Below are 21,467 nucleotides of genomic sequence, written 5' to 3'. Positions count from 1 at the left end.
ATTGCTTGAACCTGGGAGGCAAAGGTTGCAGTGAGCTAAGATTGTTGCACGCCAGCCTAGGCAACAGAGAGAGACTCTGTCTCAAAAAATAATAATAATAATAGGTATTTCTGGAAATCTGTAACAAAACTTTTGCAATAGTTGAACATTATATTTAGTTCTGAGTTTCTAGACAACAAAGAACAAAAGGAAAAATACTGTTACTGTTGTAAACTCTTATTGCATGTAACACAATACTTATTCCCTCTCTTTTCTTTTTCCAAGATAAAGTGAAATCTTTCCGTGCAGCTCTACAAGAAGAGGAACAAGCCAGCAAGCAAATCAACCCGAAGAGACCCCGTGCCCTTTAAACCGGCATTTGCTGCTAAAGGATCCCCAGAACCCTCAATACTGTAACATACAACAGTTCAGCTGTAAGGGCCATTTGAAAGTTTGAAATTTTAAAGTGTCTGTGGAAAATGTTTTGTCCTTCACCTGAAATTACATTGCAATTTTGTGAAACACTCTTTTGTCTACAAAATGCTTCTAGTCCAGGAGGCACAACCAAGAATTGGGATTAATGAAGCATTTTGTTTCATTTATGCAAATAGTGATTTACTTTTGGAGATCCCTGTCAATTTTATTTCTATATGATGAAGTAAGACTGTAGACTCAATCCAGAGCCAGATAGTAGGGGGAAGCCACAGCATTTCCTTTTAACTCAGTTTAATTTTTATAGTGAGACTGAGCAGTTTTAAATCCTTTGCGTGCATGCATACCTCATCAGTGATTGTACATACCTTGCCCACTCCTAGAGACAGCTGTGCTCACCTTTTCCTGCTTTGTGCCTTGACTAAGGCTACTGACCCTAAATTTCTGAAGCACAGCCAAGAAAAATTACATTCCTTGTCATTGTAAATTACCTTTGTGTGTACATTTTTACTGTATTTGAGACATTTTTTGTGTGTGACTAGTTAATTTTGCAGGATGTGCCATATCATTGAACGGAACTAAAGTCTGTGACAGTGGATATAGCTGCTGGACCATTCCATCTTATATGTAAAGAAATCTGGAATTATGATTTAAAACCATATAACATGTGATTATAATTTTTCTTAGCATTTTCTTTGTAAAGAACTAAAATATAAACTAGTTGGTGTATAATAAAAAGTAATGAAATTCTGAGAAGAGTTTTATCTTAGGAAAATACATATATATGCAGTGTGTGTGCCAGTGTGGTATTAACAAGACTAATAGTGCAATTTGATCCTTACCAATATGATTACTTAATTTGAAGTGTTCATTAGCACCCTAAAATATACCTTTTCTGTGTACTGTTAAAGGAAATTGGCTTCTGATGCATGAACATTTACATGTACATTGAAAGTAGTCCATAATAGAAGTTAGTTTAAGCCAAGTGTAGACAGTACATTACTCCCCTGAAAAAGAATTAAGCTGCAAAAGAGTTGACTTTGCCTTAAAAGGCAGATCTAACCCAAGCTCCATCCAGTACCAAATGTGAAACTTCATCATTATTTGGTGAGAATCACCAAATTCTCACTAATAACATGGGTGTAGGGCGTGCTACTTTTTAAATGGCAGCACTTATTTTTACAGATTGCTACTCTTAAGAAAGAAAACTGGCCACTTTTCATGTAAATATTTTGTTAAAAGATTTTATATATCTCTCTAGGAGTTTTTCCTCAGTTCCCAGGATAGGGTCTGGGAGTAGATTAACAACTAAAATCTCCCAAGGATATCTTGTTTTGATTTATTTACTCCAGGGAACTACCAGCTCATTCATAGGAGCCAAAGGGAAGCTATGAATAGAGAGTCATATGAGCCAGATTCTTTACTTTACTGTTCATAAAACCCGGAGAGTAGTTGTGAAAGATCCTAATACAATTGTGAAAAGCTCTGTAAACATGAAATCTAAAACAAATGTAGATTTTCACAATATGCTTATTAATAAATGAAGTCTATGGAATGAGTTTTAGAGATAATTTACTTCAATACAATCACCTTTATTTTGGAAGGGACTCAGGTTTTCTTGCAGTTGTAAGATACATTCTATTTGTGTTTATTTCAAAGGAAAGAGGAATAATGGAGAACTGTTACAATTGACCTTGCAGAGGCTGTTTTAAAAAGGTAGTTTTTGAGATTAACCAAACTTCAAAGGGCAATAAAGATGTGTGATTTTGCTCATTTTAAAGCACAACAGATTAGCTTCAAATTTATTATTTGCATTGGATGGGTACTATGTTTGGAAAGTCTCCTTATAGACAAATATGCTGCCTTACTCTATGATGGCTTCATTCTGATCCAGTATTTTAAAAATTAGTACCAGAAAAGATCTTGGAAGTAGTATAATACAGTCCTTCAGCTTTACAGATAGTTAAAACTGAAGGCCAGAAAAGGAACTAAGACTCAGCGTTTATAGGGGTAGAGGGAAATGCCCTGAGACAGCCAAGTTAAATGTTAAATTTTTTCTATAAGGATAGAGATGATACAAGTAAACTTTGCAAAATAATTTTGTGAGATTAAACAAAAAAATCTACCCTTATGTATGTTTCATATTTGTTTAAAAAAAGCAGCTTGATGCTTTTGTTCTGGATTAAACGTTAAGAACAAGCATTGTTTTAATTATATAGTAACATTTACTATATGATTTTGAAGCCAGATTTCAAAATCTGGCTTTGTTAAATTAATTGGAAACACTCCTTCTATTAATATTAAGTTAGTTATTTTAAAAAAAAGCCAAATATCAATAAAGATATTTTTATTAATTTTTTATAGAAAAAAATAGCTACTATAATTCTTTATTATAGTATATTAACAGCAGTTAGTATTATATTGATTTAAACATAAGTAGCTAATAAAACTTGTTTATGACATCTATTGAAATTCTCAATCTGACAGTTTTAAAATAGTTTAAAACTAAGCACCAGGTATATGAAAAAAGTACAGGAAGTTTTAGTTATCCAGAAATCATAGGAATACAGGTAACCTGTAGTTATGGGAAATGGCTGTTTTTCTGAAGTTGAAAGCAAACATAAAACCAGTTTCAATTTACAAAACCCTTTGACATTTTGCTTAGTTATCTCCCTAAGAACTAAAAAGATAAAGGTAATTTTATATTAATTTCATTCCAGTTTAGCTTCTCAATATGCCTGGTACTGCATGGTGGCAGTAACAGACTCGGGCTTACCCAGAACCCTAAGTCTATGATGCTGCAGGATAGCGAAAGAGGTAGGCAATCATAACAGACATTGTATAGGATAAATAGGGAAGAGAATGAGAGAAGCAAAATAAAAATAAGAAACAATTGTTTTACTGTACATGTGAATAACAAGAAATGGTATGGGGAATGTGAATAACATGAAATGGTATGGGGAATGTGTGACTAGTGAAGCATATTTTAGCTTTTTTACTACTGGAGGAACAGACCTAAAGACCTAAAGAAGGCCTCACAGTATATTACACAGTAAATAGAAGAGTAACATCTTTATACAATAAACTGTTAGAAATGATAAGTTTAAGTATAAAGTTGTGCGTCTCTGCGGCTCCTGAACATGAAGATTATTATTAATAGATTTGACCTGCTCTGTTATATATTAAAAACAAACCAAAACCAAAAAAAAAAAAAAAACTTGCATACTTAGAACTTTCCAACTTAAAAGATTCAGAATAATAAATGGTGACAGCAGTAGTAGTATTAAACCAAAAATAGTCAAGTAAGGAATATCTCAGTAAAGCAAAAGCATTATCTTCTCAAATATAAAAAATGTAGATTTCTTTCCTTGACCTTGAAAAATTCTGTTTTCCAAATGCCTAGGAAAAATGAATACCTTCTGCGTTGAATCCATGTAGCAATCTGAAAAAAGAAATCAAAATGGAAAGGTACTGAAAAGCTAATTTGTAGCACCTAATGGTATATAGTTCTATACAACTAATTCTGAAAAACATGAACACAGCATGCTTACAGAGCCCACCCACTCCTAATGCTAGTTACTAAAGAAATGTTACTGGCTGGGCATAATGGCTCATGCTTGTAATCCCAACACTCTGGGAGGCTGAGATGGGTGGATCACCTGAAGTTAGAAGTTTGAGACCAGCTTGGCCAACATGGTGAAACCCCATTTCTACTAAAAATATAAAAGCCAGGTGTGGTAGCACATGCCTGTAATCACAGCTACTCGGGAGGCTGAAGCATGAAAATCACTTGAACCTGGGAGGCAGAGGTTGCAGTGAGCTGAGATTGTGCCACTGCACTCCAGCCTAGGCAACAGAGCAAGACTCTGTCTCATAAAAAGAAAGAAACATTACCGTCTGACTACATTTATAAGATAGATATATATTGGTTAAAACAATGCCATGTTGGTGCTTCTTTCATTATAGCCTATATGTTATAATTAATTTGACTAAAATTGTCTTGGACTTTTGTTGTCCCAGGCTAAGAACTCATTGGCACTTGTTTCATTTCAACATGGTAACTGAACAAGAAGCTGTTTGGAACTGGCAGAAGTCAGATGAATGACCAATCTTACATGCCCATTCTTCCTCTCTTGAGCTGTTATTTATATTCAAATTAAATACACATTGTTTCTCTCTGTAGATAACTATGTACTTATTAGATTCTAGTTAGTAAACTGCAAATGCTCAGTAACTTTGAGGAAATTTAGTGAAAATGAAGGAAAAAATAAAACATTTCACTTGAGACCTGAGGTTATTTTTAGGCAGACCCATAGAAACAGGTCCAGATAAATTGTCTAAAAAAGCAAAGTAGGTACTTATGAATAGTATTCAATGCCTAGAATTAACATCAAAAAGACTTAGTAGTACTGCTAGCCACCCAATAAAATATAAACTCCATTTGTATTAGTTATATAGAACTGTGTTTCCAGCTTAGAAAAAGTGAAACTAATGACTTTTATAACAATCCACCCTCATTGTTTATTCAGCTTCTAGAACATGGAAGCTTTAAAAGTGAATTGGCTAAATAGGCAAGAACTTCTGAAAGTTAACATGTTAATGACTAAAAACAGTAAGTAGAGGTTAGTAATTACCTGAATAATTAATTGAAGCCTTATTTTATTTTTGTAAGACTTACTTGCTTAATTCAAGCAAAACAAATTTTTGTCTAAATTACCTAGATAATTTTGACATCTTTTTACCTTAGAAGTGTAGAACTTGCCTCATGCTACAAAAGTAACTATGTATTATTACTAAACAGATAACCAGGTAGGATTGTGACTGACATTATTGTATGCTTAACATTGATTTAACAACAGCTATTCCCAGTAAAGAAATTTTAAAAATCAGATCCAGTTACATGTATTACAATTTTTCTACCTTTGGACTATTTTGGAGGGATAAGTTATTAAGACTAAGACTATGAATGAAAGTTGAGGAAGGAGTGGGAAGGGAGGAACATGCACACCATATTAACACAAAGGCAATCTTCTGGCTTGGACTGTTCTTTACTACTGTTCTTAAAGAAAATGTTCATTCTGCTGCAGCTAAGTAGCCTCCATCTTTTACACCAAATACTATTCCATGCCATGGAAGTGCTATGCAATAACTCTCCCCGGTAGCACCTTATACCGCTTAAAAGCCTTTAAAATCTCTAATCTGGAGGTGTCACAGTAAAGAAATGTCAACACTTAGGAAAGCAAAAATGTAATTACCTGATGAAGTCATCTATGTCCATGGAACGGGCCCGTTTGTCACTAAAGCCTGTGCTGGTTAGGATTTGCTGTATTTTATCTGCTATGCTGAAATCTTCTGGTATTATCTATCAATATAAGATTCAGAATAAATGAACGACATATCTTTAATGAGGTCACTTTGACTCTTTTTTTTAGTTCAGTAAGTCATAAAATAGTCACCTTTAATGTATTTGTTAATGAAAGTTTGGAAAGCCTGACTGTTTATATAAGACTTGGATCTCAAATTAGTTAAGTGGCTGATCTTTATTTACAAAAACTTGAAATACCTTGAATTAGTAATCATGTATATATTAGCCTTTTTCTTCTTTAAAATTCTGAAATAGTTATTAGTTTCAGACTTTACAAATAATTAAAACTGTAAACTAAATATTAAAGCAACTGTTACTCCTTTCAACACATTTCACCTAACCACCTCGTCTTTCTCAAAGATGTGACCTCCCCAAGCCTTGGGAGTTTTAAGGATTTTACCCTTAATTCACATATTTTATTCAAAGATTTTTCTTAATCCAGCTTACTATTTTTCTATTATACTTAGGCAGATTATCTAATGACCTTTTGCCTATAAAAGAGAAAATGGAGCTAGTATTGTGATACATTAAACCATATAGGTTCTCAGTCATTAAAAATACAAAGAAAATTGGCCTTTATCTGTCTTTTCTGTTTAAACTGGAAGCTAAACAGCTAACAAACATCACATTAGACATTGTTACACAAATGATAAGCATGAGGCTCACAATCAGAAATCTGTATTGAGCGTGTGAACTTTATTCTAATTATTTCAATTTCTGGGTATTTAAAAAACTACAAAGAAAATAACTTTATATTTGTAACTGCTATGTGAGCAAAAAACAAGAGATGGTTATAATTCAGAGGACAGTAAATTATATACAATTATCTTAAGTTTTTCAAGCTACACATATCTACAGCTTTGAAGATACTATAACAGCTGAATCCTGTTATGGTTAAAAGCAACTGTCAGTAGTTAGAGGACAGGGTAGAGCAGGCATCCCCAAACTTTTTACACAGGGGGCCAGTTCACTGTCCCTCAGACCGTTGGAGGGCCGCCACATACTGTGCTGCTCTCACTGACCACCAATGAAAGAGGTGCCCCTTCCTGAAGTGTGGCGGGGGGCCGGATAAATGGCCGCATGCAGCCCGCGGGCCATAGTTTGGGGACACCTGGGGTAGAGTAATCAAACTTGCTCATATCTGTTCCACAGGATACACAGCAGCAGTGGCCTGTCAGAGTTCAAGTCAAAATTGTGCTAGTTACGCATTATATCTCTTTTAAGGATCATATGGAATGTACAAAATAATCTCATGCTAGATCAACAAGAATAAAAATGGACATTCAAAAACAAATCAGTGAAACTGCAGGAACATTTTCTACTTACAATATTATGGACTGAACAGTGAATTCTATAGTTTTTTTCCAAGAGTTGTTGCACGGCACTTGATCTATAGCATAAAGAAGTGATGCCACTGTTATTATTTCAAAGTCAGAGCTATTATAATTTCATACTTTTAAAAACTACTTTTAATAATATATAAACTAGTTGAATAATTTCAGTTTAGATTACATTAAATCTATGTTCCATATGGTGAAATTAAGGAATTTTAAAAGTTGTTGAATATTTAAACTTATAAAGCAAACACTATTATACTTAAAGTGCAAAATCCTGATAAATACTTCTTAAATTCTTAGAGAAGTTCTAGACCCTCCACAAAACACTCCCTAGAAAAAAAAAAAAAAAAAATCCAAGCCTTCTAAAACTGTCTCTCACCTCTCTTTTACCCTTGAACCCCAAATTGATGTGTTCCATTTTCCCAGGTTAAGAAGATGACACATATCCTTCATTAAGTGTGGAAGGGGTCCATCATCACCTCATTTTTCCAACAAAAAACTAGAGCTGATGTATGGTCAGAGTTTGGGTGTGTTTTCCTGTTTTACCAGAAAACCTTATCTGACTATCAACTCCAGCAAACTTCATTAAGTTCTCCTGCCTCCCAAGGTCCAAAGATAGTTGAAAAGGTAAAGTTTGCCTCGGACCCATAATCTTTACACTTGGACCAAATTCTAACACAGTATCTGGAGCACTGGTCCTTTATACATTAGAAATCAGTGAAATACTTACTTAAATGCAGCAGAGAGTGTCTTGTTTTTCCTAACAAAGGTTATCCTAACTAGACCATCCCATTCCTGAAATAGAAGATAGATATTTACTTCAAATTACAAACTTCTTGTTCTTGTCTATGCCTGCTAGGTATTATTTTTTCTTTTAATATATGAAATTGAAGGGAACTTTCTAAAGTGAACAAAATGTTCTGTATCTTCATCTGGCTGGCACACATATGTAAAAGTAAGACATACACTTGATTTTTGCAGTTTGGTGCATTTAACTGAATATGTCTTTTCGTCAGTATTTTTTTTGACAAGCGTCAAAGCATCACAATATTTTTCTTTTTAATTGGAAAAAATAAAGCCAGGCACAGTGGTGCATGCCTTTAGTACCAGCTACTCAGGAGGCTGAGGTGGGAGGATCACTGGAGACCAAAAGTTCAAGTTCAGCCTAGGCAACATAGTGAAACCCCATCTTAAAAAAGAAGGTGGGAGAAAAACAAAATTGTCCCACATCTAAACAAAGAACATGGCACTATTTATTTAAATCTAAGAATCGTTTTCAAAAATAAGATTCAAAACAGACATGACTTCAGATAAGGCTTGTGTAACATACCTAAACCTCCTTGAAGGACTTATTGATGAACCACTCCATTTACCACCAGATGACCACACACACAATCATATTTTTCTCTAATATGACTAGTAAGGTTTTACCTGAAGTGGTCTTTCTTGTTTTTAAATCTCAGAAACAATTATGATTAAAACATGTTACCCATAATATTACTTTAAAACAACCATTTTTATTTTACCTTGTTTTCCAAGTTTTAGTTAATTTTTTTTTCTTGAGACTGGGTCTCACTTCATAACTTTGTATCAAATTATTCCATCTCTTTCAGCACAGGGATGTGTCCTAATTAACATTTCCCTATGTTTGGATATTTAGGTTGACTTAATATTTTTCTGCTGCTATAGACACACATCTTCCAGCCTGGACTTCTTTTTTTCCTTTAGTGAATGAGCTAGTATTTTAACCTCACCTGAAAATTGATGGGTGGTGGTGGATTCTTAGGTTCTATTCTTACAACGCTGGATTCCACCTTGGGTGGTGGTCTGAAGTTATTCTTTCCAACCTGTTAATGAAAAAGTACTTCAGTAGTACTCTCAAAGGCAACTTTTCTTTAGTAACCAAAGATGCTATCCTCACAGAAGGCACAACTAGATGCTCAAGGATGAGTTAAGCTAGATTATTTCAGTAATAATCACTGGCCAGGTGCTGTGGCTCACACCTATAATCCCAGAATTTTGGGAGGCCAAGGCAGATGGATCATTGAGCCCAGGAGTTCAAGACCAACCTGGGCAACATAGTGAAACCCTATGTCTATTAAATACCAAAAACTGGGCTAATGCCCTTTTCGGCCTTACCCCACCTGCACCCAGGTGAATAAAAAAACAAAAATTAGCCGGGCTTGGTGATGTACACCTCTAGTCCCAGCTACTCAGGAACTGATGTGAGAGGACTGCTTGAGTCTGGGAGGCAGAGAGTGCAGTGAGCCACTACACTGCAGCCTAGGTGACAAAGCAAGACTATGTCTCAGAAAAAAGAGAAACAAAATTCACTTACTTTCATTAGATGGTCCACACGTGCCAACAGCTGTGTATTAATTGAGAGTCTGCAGTATAACTTATCTCCAGGTTTTGCAACCAGTCGGAGGGCAAATTCTCTTTGAAACATAAGTATAGCACATCTGAAAAGAAAGTAGAAAAGAATAAAGAAAATGGTCATTGTCAACTATAAATGAATTTTTACTGCAATGAATTTTCTTGATAGAGAAATAGCAAAGCACTGGCAGCTGATTATATGGTAGGAGAACACTTTCAGCCTTTGTTTTATTGCCACAGAATGAAACCACAGGCTTTGTTTTTATAATGGCTATACTCCTCACCCCAAAATAGCTTGCAAATGTAATCTCTCAATAAATAAGAAGGTATTTCAAACCAGCACTAGTCCATCACCTCTTCTATGAAAACAAAAAGTGAAAAAAATTCATTGCAGTGAAAACAAAAAGTGAAACAAAATTGTTTCAGTAGAAATATATCAGGTAGCAAACACCTTTAAGGAAGAGGTAACGCTGAAGAGGCAGATTGTGATGTTCAATGTCTCCTTGATTTGCCAGGTTAAAAGATGGAGACATAGACTTTTTTTTTGAGATGGAGTTTCATTCTTGTGGCCCAGGCTGGAGTGCAATGGAGTGATCTCGGTCACTGCTACCTCTGCCTCCTAGGTTCAAGTGATTCTCGTGCCTCAGCCTCCTGAGTGTCTGGGATTAAAGGTGCATAGCACCATGCCTGCTTTGTATTTTTAGTAGAGACGGGGTTTTACCACATTAGCCAAGCTGGTCTCAAACCCCTGACCTCAAGTTATCTGTCCACCTTAGCCTCCCAAAGTGCTGGGATTACAGGCCTGAGCCATCACACCTAGCCAAAAGATGTAGACTTTTTTAATCAGCAGGCAATGGGGAGACTTTGTAAGGGTTAACGAACAGAACATCTTCAAAGCTGTACTTGACATTCAAACTTTTGACAATGATTCATACTAAAAAATATATTTGGCACTGTAACCCAAGCCACAAATGCCTCTGTGTGTGTGTGTGTGTGTGTGTGTTTATTTAATTATTTTGAGAGCGTCTCGCTCTGTTGTCTCAGCTCACTGCAACCTCTGCCTCCCAGTTCAAGCGATCCTCCTGCCTAAGCCCCACTAGTGGCTGGGATTACAGGCATGTGCCACCGTGCCCAACTAATTTTTGTATTTTTAGTAGAGACAGGGTTTTGCCATGCTGGCCAGGCTGTTCTTGAACTCCTGACCTCAGGTGATCTACCCACCTCAGCCTCCCAAAGTGCTGGAATTACAGGCGTGAGCCATGGCGTCTGGCCCTACCCTCTGATATATTCTATTCCATTATTTTAAAAAAGAAAAAAAAAGGCTGGGCATGGTGGCTCACACTTGTAATCCATGCACTTTGGAGGCCAAGGCAGGTGGATCACCTGAGGCTGGGAGTTCAAGACCAGCCTGACCAACATGGTGAAACCCCATCTTTATTTTTAAAAATTCTTTTAAATTGCTGGGCGTGGTGGCTCACACTTGTAATCCAAACACTTTGGAGGCCAAGGCGGGCGGATCACCTGAGGTTGGGAGTTCAAGACCAGTCTGACCAACATGGTGAAACCCCATCTTAAAAAAAAAAATTTTAATTTAAAAAAAAAAAAAGAAAAAGGATGCTCATGATTCATTAATTTTATAACCACTAAACAGTTTTTGACTTGCAGTTTGAAAGCCACTAGTATACAATGAAGAAGGTGACTTCAAAGTTCATGGAATATTGATTTAAAAGATAAAAATAAGCCTAGGCATGATAGCACGTACATATAATCACAGCACTTTAGGAGGCCAAGGCTGGCAGATCACTTGAGCTCAGGAGTTTAAGACCAGCCTGGGCAACATGATAAGACCCTGTCTCTAAAAAATATACAAAAATTAGCAAGACATGCTGGTACACCCCTGTAATCCCAGCTACTCAGAAGGCTAAGGTAGGAGAATCACATGAGCCCAGCCCACGGAGGCTGAGGCTACAGTCAGCTGAGATCTCACCACTGTACTCCAGCCTGTCTCAAAAAAAAACAAAAAAACAAAAAAAAAAACCATAAACTTTATTATTCAACAAAAGCTCCATCAAGTTCAAGACACTTTTTTAAGTGATGATTCCAGCCTTTTAGTCTATATCAAAAAAACCGAGGCTCTGGGGAATTTAGCCAGAGTCTTTATTTTACATTATTAACTGAAGAAAAAAGGGTGCCATTTAAAGATTTTTTAGATTAGGAAATGAAAATAAATCAGTAGGGCCAGGCACGGTGGTTCATGCCTGTAATAATCCCAGCATTTGAGGAGACTGAGGTGGGCAGATAGCTTGAGCTCAGGAACGCAAGACCAGCCTGGGCAACATGGTGAGACCAGTCTCTAAAAAAATACAAAAATTAGCTGGGTGTGGTGGCACATGCCTGTAATCTCAGCTACTTGGGAGGCTGAGGTGGGAGGAATGCTTGAGCCCAGGAAGTCAAGGCTGTAGTCAGTGCAGATCACATCACTGCTCTCCGGCCTGGGTGCCAGAGCAAGACTGTCTCAAAAAATAAAAAGAAAATAGGCCAGAAGAAGCCAAATCAGGACTATAAGGTGGACGGCTAACCATTTCCCACTGAAACTCAAAAAACTGCCCTCATTTGATGAGAGGAAGGAGTGGAAGTATTATGGTGGGAGAATCTCTGGGGAAGCTTTCCAGGGAGTTATTATGCTACATCTTTAGCTAACTTTCTCAAAACACTCTTGTAATAAGCAGATGTTATCATTCTTTTGTCCTAAAGAAAGTCAGCAAGCAAAACGCCTGGAGCATTCCAAAAAAAATTTGCTGTGACCTTTGCTTTTGACTGGTCTACGTTTGCTTTGACTGGACCCCTTCTGCCTCTGGGTAGGCATTACCTTGTGCTTTGTCTTTAGGATCACACTGGTAAAGCCATATTTCACCTGTTATAATTCTTTGAATAAATGTTTCAGGATCTCGGGGGTTTTTTTTGTTGTTTTTTTTTGACAGTCTCACTCTGTTGCCCAGACTGGAGTATGGAGTGCAGTGGCGCAATCTCAGCTCACTGCAACTTCTACCTCCTGGGTTCAAGTGATTCCCCTGCCTCAGCCTTCCGAGTAGCTGGGATTACAGGTGCCCACCACAATGCCAAGCTAATTTTTATATTTTTAGTAGAGACAAGGTTTCACCATGCTAGACAGACCGGTTTCCTGACCTCAAGTGATGTGCCTGCTTTGGCCTCCCAAAGTGCTACTATTAGAGGCGTGAGTCATTGTGCCCGACCATGTTTCAGGATTTTGATCCCAGTTATATAAAATTTTCACTAGAAGCTCTGCTTTTATCTGCAGCTGATTTGAGTATGTTTTTTGTTTTGTTTTTTTCATCAAATCTTTCAGAAGAGAGGGTATGATGGTTTTGGCATCCATAAAGTAGAAAGTTTGTTTAATTTTGCAGTCAGAATTGTGTAAGCTGAACCAACAGATATCTATGGTGTTGGCTATTGTTTTGTGCTGTAAAATGTTGTTCTTCATCACTTAGGGAACAAATGAGATGAATGTTTTCCCACAAACTGATGTCGATGGTCTGCTACTGTAGGCTTCGTCTTCAACACTGTCTCATCCCTTCTTTTTTTTTTTTTGAGATGGAGTTTCGCTCTTGTTAGCGAAACTCCAGGCTGGAGTGCAGTGGCACGATCTCGGCTCACCGCAACCTCCGCCTCCTGGGTTCAGGCAATTCTCCTGCCTCAGCCTCCTGAGTAGCTGGGATTACAGGCACGCACCACCATGCCCAACTAATTTTTTTGTATTTTTAGTAGAGATGGGGTTTCACCATGTTGACCAGGATGGTCTCGATCTCTTAACCTTGTGATCCACCCGCCTCGGCCTCCCAAAGTGCTGGGATTACAGGCTTCAGCCACCGCGCCCGGCCCCCATCTCGTCCCTTCTTAAAATGAGTTATCCATTTGTAAACTGCTGATTTCTTTGGGACAATGTCCCCATAAACTTTTTGTAGCGCATCAGTGATTTCACCACTCCTCCAACCAAGCTTCACCATAAATTGGATGTTTGTTCTTCACTTTTAGCAGAATTCATGTTGCTCTGATAGGGGCTCTTTTCAAACTGATGTCTTATCCTTCTCAGTGCTTCACACTAACTAGATCCTGTTCAGTTAGTACAGAGTTTACTTTCGTGTAAAAAAGTTTGTGTATAGTTTTTTCATAATACACATTTTCCATGAACCTTTTGAAGACCTCTCATACTAGAGACCCATTAGGAAACCACTGCAATTGTCTAGACATAAGGTAATAACAATTCTAACCTAGGCTTAATGGCAGGAAGATTCAAAAACAGGGAAAGGCTGTCTGGTATCAGAAGCAGGGCTTCCAGCATACTCCCTCCAATTAAAAGGAGAGAAAGACCTCCATATAAATCAACATTTTCTACAAAACTTCTTCAGTAGTTTTTCAACTGACCTGACTTTCATTTTTGGCTGTGTTTACCACCTGAACTGTAAGTCTTTCTAAAATTTGGCAGTAACTCTAGTCTTTTGTCACAAACCTGAAAAAAGGTCGATGTAGCAACAGCTTGAAGACAAAAGGCGAAGAGATCTGTAAGATAATTAACTAGTTATTTCTGGGAAAGACATATCAGGGAAACACTTAATATGATGTTCCTGAAAATGTGAGGGCATACCTGATAAGGCAAATTTGCCACACAAGCATCAAAGAATGGCAAATCTGTTTTCAACACATCACCCACCAGTACTTGAAGTTTGCTGGCCATAGGCCTAACGAAAAAAGAAGAGATGTAAAAACAATATTGTTTCATAAGATTGAAATGCGCTTAAATTCTATTAGGTATACTCACGTGCCCTGAACTCTTTTGTGAAGTTCAGCTACTAGCCTTGGGTCAAGTTCACAAGCAACAACCTAATTTAAAAAAAAATTATTTAGCTTAATTGGAATATAAATACCTTATTGTTATCCCAAAAGGAACTCTTCTTTTTTTTTTTTTTTGTTTTGTTTTGTTTTTTTTTTTTTTGAGACGGAGTTTCACTCTTGTTACCCAGGCTGGAGTGCAATGGCGCGATCTCGGCTCACAGTAACCTCCGCCTCCTGGGTTCAGGCAATTCTCCTGCCTCAGCCTCCTGAGTAGCTGGGATTACAGGCACGCGCCACCATGTCCAGCTAATTTTTTGTATTTTTAGTAGAGACGGGGTTTCACCATGTTCACCAGGATGGTCTCGATCTCTTGACCTCGTGATCCACCCGCCTCGGCCTCCCAAAGTGCTGGGATTACAGGCTTGAGCCACCGCACCCAGCTCCAAAAGGAACTCTTACATGATTTATGTAACAAACTTATTTTCCCTTTTTTTTTTTTTTTTTTTTTTGAGACGGAGTCTTGTTCTTGTTGTCCAGGCTGGAGTGCTATGGTGGGATCTCAGCTCACCGTAAACTCCGCCTCCCAGGTTCAAGTGATTGTCGTGCCTCAGCCTCCTGAGTGGCTAGGATTACAGGCATGCACCACCACATCCAGCTAATTTTGTATTTTTAGTAGAGATGGGGTTTCTCTATGTTGGTCAGGCTGGTCTCGAACTCCTGACATCAGGTGATGCACCCACCTTGGGATGCACCCGCCAACATGTTCGTCTTCTTTTTGCATTTCAACCATCAATATTCCTTCAACTGTACTCTCCTACTTCAAATAACAAATACAGCCTGGTGCAGTGCCTCATGCCTATAATGCCAGCACTTTGGGAGGGCAAGGCAGGCAAATCATGAGGTCAGGAGTTTGAGACCAGGTTGGCCAACATGATAAAACCCCATCTCTACTAAAAATACAAAAAATTAGCTGAGTGTAGTGGTGGGCACCTGTAATCCCAGCTACTTGGGAGACTGAGGCAGGAGAATCGCTTGAAACCGGGCGGTAGAGGGTGCAGTGAGCCAAGACTGCGTCACTGCACCCCAGCCCGGGCAACAGTGACACTCCATCTCAAAAAAGCAAACAAAAACCACCACCCGGAAAAGTAGACAACCAGATTATGTGAGAGTTCTACCCATATAATCCATAGAACCAAGTTTTATCTGTCTCTATGCTTTATAATTAAACAGATGATGGTAAAAATATACCATATGGCCATGCTTACAGTAAGTGTTGTTAGAGAGGAGTGTACAATGCAGTCGCTCTTACTATTAGTATGTTACATCTGCTGAGATACAGAATACATGACATAGATAACTTTTCAAGTAAATGAAAGTGGATGTCAAATAAGGCTAAAATTGAAATTTTATTGCAATTTCAGCTGAGGTTTCACTGACTTCTTTTATTTTTATTTAAAAACATTTTTTTTTAAGAGATGGGGTCTCACTCTGTTACCCAGGCTGGAGTGCAGCAGCACTATCATAGGTCACTGTTGCCTAGAAGTCTTGGGCTCAAGCAATCCTCCCACCCCACCTTCCCAAGCAACAGGGACCACAGGTGTGTACCACCACACCAAGCTAATTTTCTTTCTTTATTTTTTATAGAGACGGGTCTCACTATGTTGCCCAGGCTGGTCTCTAAACTCCTGGGCTCAAACAATCCTCCCACCTCAGCCTCCCAAAGTGCTGGGATTACAGGCATGAGCCATCATGCCCAGCCTCTTTTTTATTTTTTATAGAAATGGGGTCTCACTTTGTTGCCTAGGCTGGTCTCAAGCTCATGGTTTCAAGCAATCCTCCTGCCCCAGCTTCCCAAAGTTCTGGGATTACAGATGTGAGCCACAGTGCCTGGCTCTACTTCTATGCAGACTGTGTTTACAGGGTAAATAATGTGCTGCTTATTCTGTTTGGCTCCCAAATATATCTTTATTTTTATTTTTATTTACTATTTTTTGAGACAGGGTCTTATTCTGTCACCCAGGCTACAGTCAAGTGGTGGGATCATTGCTCACTGGAGCCTCAACCTCCTAGGCTCAGGTAATCCTCCCACCCCAGCCTCCCTGGTAGCTGAGGCTACAGTCATGCACCACCACACCAGGATAGTTTTTTGTAGAGATGGGGTTTCACCATGCCGCCCAGGCTGGTCTCGAGCTCCTGGGCTCAAGCCATCCACCTGCCTCAGCCTCCCAAAATGCTGAGATTACAGGTGTGAGCCACTGAGAAAGGCCCTCCCAGGTCTATTATTGACTTTTCTCTGCGTTCTGTAGATAATGCAGTCCAGTTCCCTTACCTTTCAACGTCTGGTTGGACTTGGCCAGTGAAAGGCACCAGGGTACAAGGGAGAGGGCTTGGGTATTTCCTTCCTAAATTCCCTGTTGAGGCTGGGCATGGTGGTTCATGCCCATAATCCCTGCAATTTGTTGTTGTTTTTTGAGTCAGAGTCTTGCTCTGTTGCCCAGGCTAGAGTGCAATGGCTCTATCTCGGCTCACTGCAACCTCTGCCTCCTGGGTTCAAGTGATTCTCCTGCCTCAGCCTCCCAAGCAGCTGGGATTACAGACTCATGCTACCACACCCAGATAATTTTTTTTGTATTTTTAGTAGAGATGGCATTTCACCATGTTGATCAGGCTGGTCTTGAATTCCTGACCTTGTGATCCTCCCGCCTTAGCCTCCCAAAATGCTGGGATTACAGGCATGAGCTACTGCACTCGGCCCCAATCCCAGAACTTTGGGATACTGAGATGGGTGGATCACTTGAGGCCAGAAGTTTGAGACCACTCTGGCCAATATGGTGAAACCCCATCTCTACTAAAAATACAAAAATTAGCCAGGTGTAGTGGCAGATGCCTGTAATCTCAGCTACTCAGGAGGCTGAGGCAGGAGAATCTCTTGAACCCAGGAGGCAAAAGTTGCTGTGAGCTGGGATCACATCACTGCACTCCAGCCTCGGCAGAATGAAACTCCCTCTCAAAAAAAAAAAGAAAAAAAATTCCCTGTTGAAATACCTAATCTGGTTTCTGTTTTCCTGACTGAAATATCTCATGTTTTCTAAGACAAAATTCCTAATGAGGGATCAGGAGTTACTACTAAAATAACCACAATTAGTTAAAACATACTGAGATTATAAACCAGCTGAGCTTGCTAATGTAGTCATTTGTGATACCAAACATTAAATCCCCTTTACCTTTTTTGCCTTTTCTAACAACTTTACAGTCATGTTGCCAGTTCCAGGTCCAACTTCTAGCACCACATCAGTTGGTCTTAAGGCAGCCTAAAAGCAAGCACAGCCATTTTAGCTATTCTGGCACATCAGAACACAGAAGTTAATTTACACCTGAGCATCTTTACTTTTATGTGCTCCAATAAGAGCTTTTACTCTGACTCCACTTTTAGATTTCTTTATGATCTATGTGGTTAACAAAATTACTTCAATAGCAGGGCGCGGTGGCTCAAACCTGTAATCCCAGCACTTTGGGAGGCCGAGGCGGGTGGATCACGAGGTCAACAGATCGAGACCATCCTGGTCAACATGGTGAAACCCCGTCTCTACTAAAAATACTAAAAATTAGCTGGGCATGGTGGCGTGTGCCTGTAATCCCAGCTACTCAGGAGGCTGAGGCAGGAGAATTGCTTGAACCCAGGAGGCAGAGGTTGCAGTGAGCCGAGATCGCGTCATTGCACTCCAGCCTGGGTAACAAGAGTGAAACTCCGCCTCAAAAAAAAAAAAAAAAAAAAAACTTCAATAACATTTGGTGTCAATGAAAATCTAAGACCTCTCTTAACTTGGAGGAATACTGCTGAACTTTAGAAGTCAGAAAAGCAGGATTGGCATTCTGGGATTGGCATTCTGCTTTCTATCTAGAAATATTACAATAGCCTCTTGCTACCTTCTCTGTTCATATTAACAAGTTCAAACGGGAAAGGATTGTACGTGTTGGATAAGGATTTTCAATTCTCAACCCATGTGTGGTTTCAAGAACACAGAAGAGCAGAAACTGTACACAAAACTGAATGTTTGTACACAGCTATAATATTCTAGGGCCACAGCTTTCATTAGATGCTCAAAGGAAACTATGAGCTAAAAAGGTTAAAATGGTACACCAACCTTCATTTTTTTTTCTCATTTTTCAAATGACATGAAGCCTGACAAGATCTTTAACTATGTGATGCTCTTTCTGTATAAAGCTCTAGGCTGCTTTCTTTGCTTGTAACCACAAGTGTACTCTGCACCGTGTATATTTCATTTCCTAGCACCCAATCATCCATAACCATGAGAGAGCATCAATAACCCAGACAGGAGTAATACTTCGAGGACTTTATATGTGGCACTGGAATACATCAAATAATTTATACATGATACTACATGTTCTTCTGGGAAACAAACTTTCTAATGTGCGGCTTAGACATAAATAGATGAAGTACATAAAAACTAAAAGTGATCAAAAAGGGGATTAGAAATAGAAAAATAGGACAGGTGCAGTGGCTCACCCCTGTAATCCCAGCATGTGGGAGGCGGGGGTGGGCAGATCACCTGAGGTCCGGAGTTCGAGACCAGCCTTACCAACATGGAGAAACCCCGACTCTGCTAAAAATACAAAAAATTAGCCGGGCATGGTGGCATATGGCTGTAATCCCCCCCTACTCGGGAGGCTGAGGCAGGAGAATCATTTGAATCTAGAGGCGGAGGTTGCAGTGAACTGAGATTGCACTCCAGCCTGGGCAACAAGAGCAAAACTCAGTCAAAAAAAAAAAAGAAAAGAAAGAAAGAAAAGAAAAAGAAAAAGAACTATCTTGAACAAATACAAAGGTCCAGCTATAAAGTAAATAATCCATAAAAAGACACAGAATTGAGCCGGGCGCGGTGGCTCAAGCCTGTAATCCCAGCACTTTGGGAGGCTGAGGCGGGTGGATCACGAGGTCAAGTGATCGAGACCAGCCTGGTCAACATGGTGAAACCCCATCTCTACTAAAAATACAAAAAATTAGCTGGGCATGGTGGCGTGTGCCTGTAATCCCAGCTACTCAGGAGGCTGAGGCAGGAGAATTGCCTGAACCCAGGCGGCGGAGGTTGCGGTGAGCTGAGATCGCACCATTGCACTCCAGCCTGGGTAACAAGAGCGAAACTCCGTCTCAAAAAAAAAAAAAAAAAAAAAAAAAGACAATTGGGAACCAGGAGTAACTCAGACCCACAGAATAAAGCTTATCATACAGAAGACAGCCGGTGAATTCTAGACAATTATTTGATTCAACAAATATTTACAGAGCATCTATTTTATGGCAGGCAGACTTTCTGCGCTTATGTATTCATAGGAATACAATTAATAAACCAACAGCTCTCTCCCTTTCCTCTTCCACACCCACCTTATCGATAATGCTGTTAATAATGAGAGGATTTTTCAAAATGTGCTGCCCAATTCCCGTGTTGAACATGAGTCCTGTAAGAAAACACGAAACAGCCTTAATTTTCCTACTGAGATGAGATATTAGGCTGTCGCAGAGAAGAAAGATGGATGGGTAGAGGGAAGATTTCTGCGCCAACCAGAGCCATGAAACGTCACGCCAGGACTGACAAACTCTTAATAAAAGTTCATCCTCCAGCTGGAAAGGAGGCCAGAGGTGACGTGCAGGGCCTGCGGCCGGCTCGGTGACCCGCCCGGTCTTCCGCGCTCACGGGAGCTGGTACTGACCGGCCTCCGCGGATCAGGTCTCGGTCCGCACCCCAGGCTCGGTCCTGTCGGAAGACCTGACCCGACCCCAGCTTTCTCGAGGGGATCCGCACCTCCAGTGCTCTTGAGCTCCCGGTGTTGCTCCTGCCGCCCGCGGCGGCGGCCGACAGCCCCTGACTTGACCTTCGGCATCTCGACAGGAAGCGAGCCCACAGGCCCAGGACGTCAAGGACGACCAAAGTGGGCTAGCGAGAGAAAGCCACCACGTGGGAATCGCATTTCAGCATCGCCTGCAACATTCCGGCCCACGCGACGGAAACGCAAGGGTCCGCCCCCTCTCGTACGGGTTCCTCCCCAAGAAAGAGGGCGGACCTTGGACCCCAGTGGCTGCCGGGAATTGGAGTCACCGAGCGAGGAAAGCCGAACCGCGGGAGCCTACAGATCCCAGAAGACAGCGCCCTACGGAGCACCTCAGTCTGGAGCTGAAGGCCTTGTCCCAGCCAGAGCTGGATGAGGTTTTGGTGTGGTGCTCTCGGTGTTGCGAAGGCGGTTTACGTTATATAATGAGATTAAGACTATGGATGCTTTAGAAGGCCAGGTTCTGGGATCGCTGAGGTCCAAAGAAGTATTCACGTGTCTCGCTCCTTCCCCCCCACCCCCCCCCCCGCACCTTGCGGGGGTGGGAAACCCGGGATTTGGGATTCGCTGGCTCTTTTCTGGGAATGTATTGTTCGCTACTTGCCCTGGGGAAAAGAATTGACGTCTGGTTTCGCTAGGGTTGCTACTATTAGGAATAGAAGAATATCTTAAACAAATGCAAAAGTCTAGCTACGGAGTACATAATCCACAAAAGGACACATAATTGGGAACCAGGAGAAACTCAGACCCACAGAATGAAGCTTATCGTGCAGAAGACAGCCCGTGAATCCTAGACACTTACTTGATTCATCCAACCAGTAATTCAACAAATTCCTTTTGTGCCTCGTCATTCACTCACTCCATATACATTTATTGAGCTCCAACTGTGTATCAAACACTGCTGGGGATTCTAAGTTAAATAAGAAACTTACCTCAAAGTTTATTCTATTGAGAGAGATGGACAGAAAATCCAAAACGCTGTAAATACCATAATAAGAACATACTGGGCGTTGTGATAGGACAGTGCACCTGATTAAACTGTGAGTACCAGGGCCACGATATCCACATCTGTTTTGCCAGCTAGTGTAATGCTCTCAGTTTTAAATTTATCTGTGTGTATTCTATTTCGTTGAAGAAATAACTTCCTCCTACCATTACTAAAGCCAACTCTTGAGCAATTCATTGAGTGCATTCCCAAACCTTGGTCTTAGGCCCTTCTTTCTTTGATGTAGTTCTAAATCAGGAAAAAAATCTTGTATACCCTAATAGCATCTTCAACTATA

The 21,467-nt window shown here is 39.8% G+C and overlaps 2 protein-coding genes across 7 annotated transcripts in view; one reads left to right on the top strand and one right to left on the bottom strand.

The window, feature by feature from the left end:
* KIF2A (kinesin family member 2A) overlaps positions 1-1,167 on the top strand; it is an 81,755-nt gene extending 80,588 nt beyond the window's left edge. For all 4 annotated transcript variants that reach the window (XM_010336582.3, XM_003925808.4, XM_003925809.4 and 1 more), the window contains one exon: positions 265-1,167. In XM_010336582.3, coding sequence (XP_010334884.1) covers positions 265-350 — 86 coding nt within the window. In that variant the 3' untranslated portion in view covers positions 351-1,167. The remainder of the gene's footprint in view (positions 1-264) is intronic.
* Positions 1,168-3,288: 2,121 nt separating this feature from the next.
* Positions 3,289-20,387, bottom strand: DIMT1 (DIM1 rRNA methyltransferase and ribosome maturation factor). Of its 3 annotated transcripts, none has more exons than XM_003925811.4 (12): positions 20,160-20,387; positions 19,742-19,815; positions 17,565-17,651; positions 14,327-14,388; positions 14,153-14,246; positions 14,018-14,067; positions 9,452-9,575; positions 8,868-8,960; positions 7,844-7,908; positions 7,103-7,166; positions 5,667-5,773; positions 3,289-3,853 (listed from the first exon to the last, which is right to left on the bottom strand). In XM_003925811.4, exons 1-12 carry the CDS (start codon positions 20,236-20,238, stop codon positions 3,811-3,813), a joined length of 942 nt encoding a protein of 313 aa, XP_003925860.1. In that variant the 5' UTR covers positions 20,239-20,387; the 3' UTR covers positions 3,289-3,810. The 3 variants fall into 3 exon arrangements, with proteins under 3 accessions (XP_003925860.1, XP_010334886.1, XP_074241747.1); XM_010336584.3 differs by lacking the exon at positions 20,160-20,387 and adding an exon at positions 20,068-20,150; XM_074385646.1 differs by lacking the exons at positions 14,327-14,388; positions 19,742-19,815; positions 20,160-20,387 and having other exon boundaries at positions 17,565-17,641.
* Between the last annotated feature and the right edge of the window lie 1,080 nt (positions 20,388-21,467).

This window comes from Saimiri boliviensis, chromosome 1 (assembly GCF_048565385.1).
Source record: "Saimiri boliviensis isolate mSaiBol1 chromosome 1, mSaiBol1.pri, whole genome shotgun sequence".
Classification (NCBI taxonomy): Eukaryota; Metazoa; Chordata; class Mammalia; order Primates; family Cebidae; genus Saimiri; species Saimiri boliviensis.
This window is presented reverse-complemented; position numbering and strand designations above follow the sequence as displayed.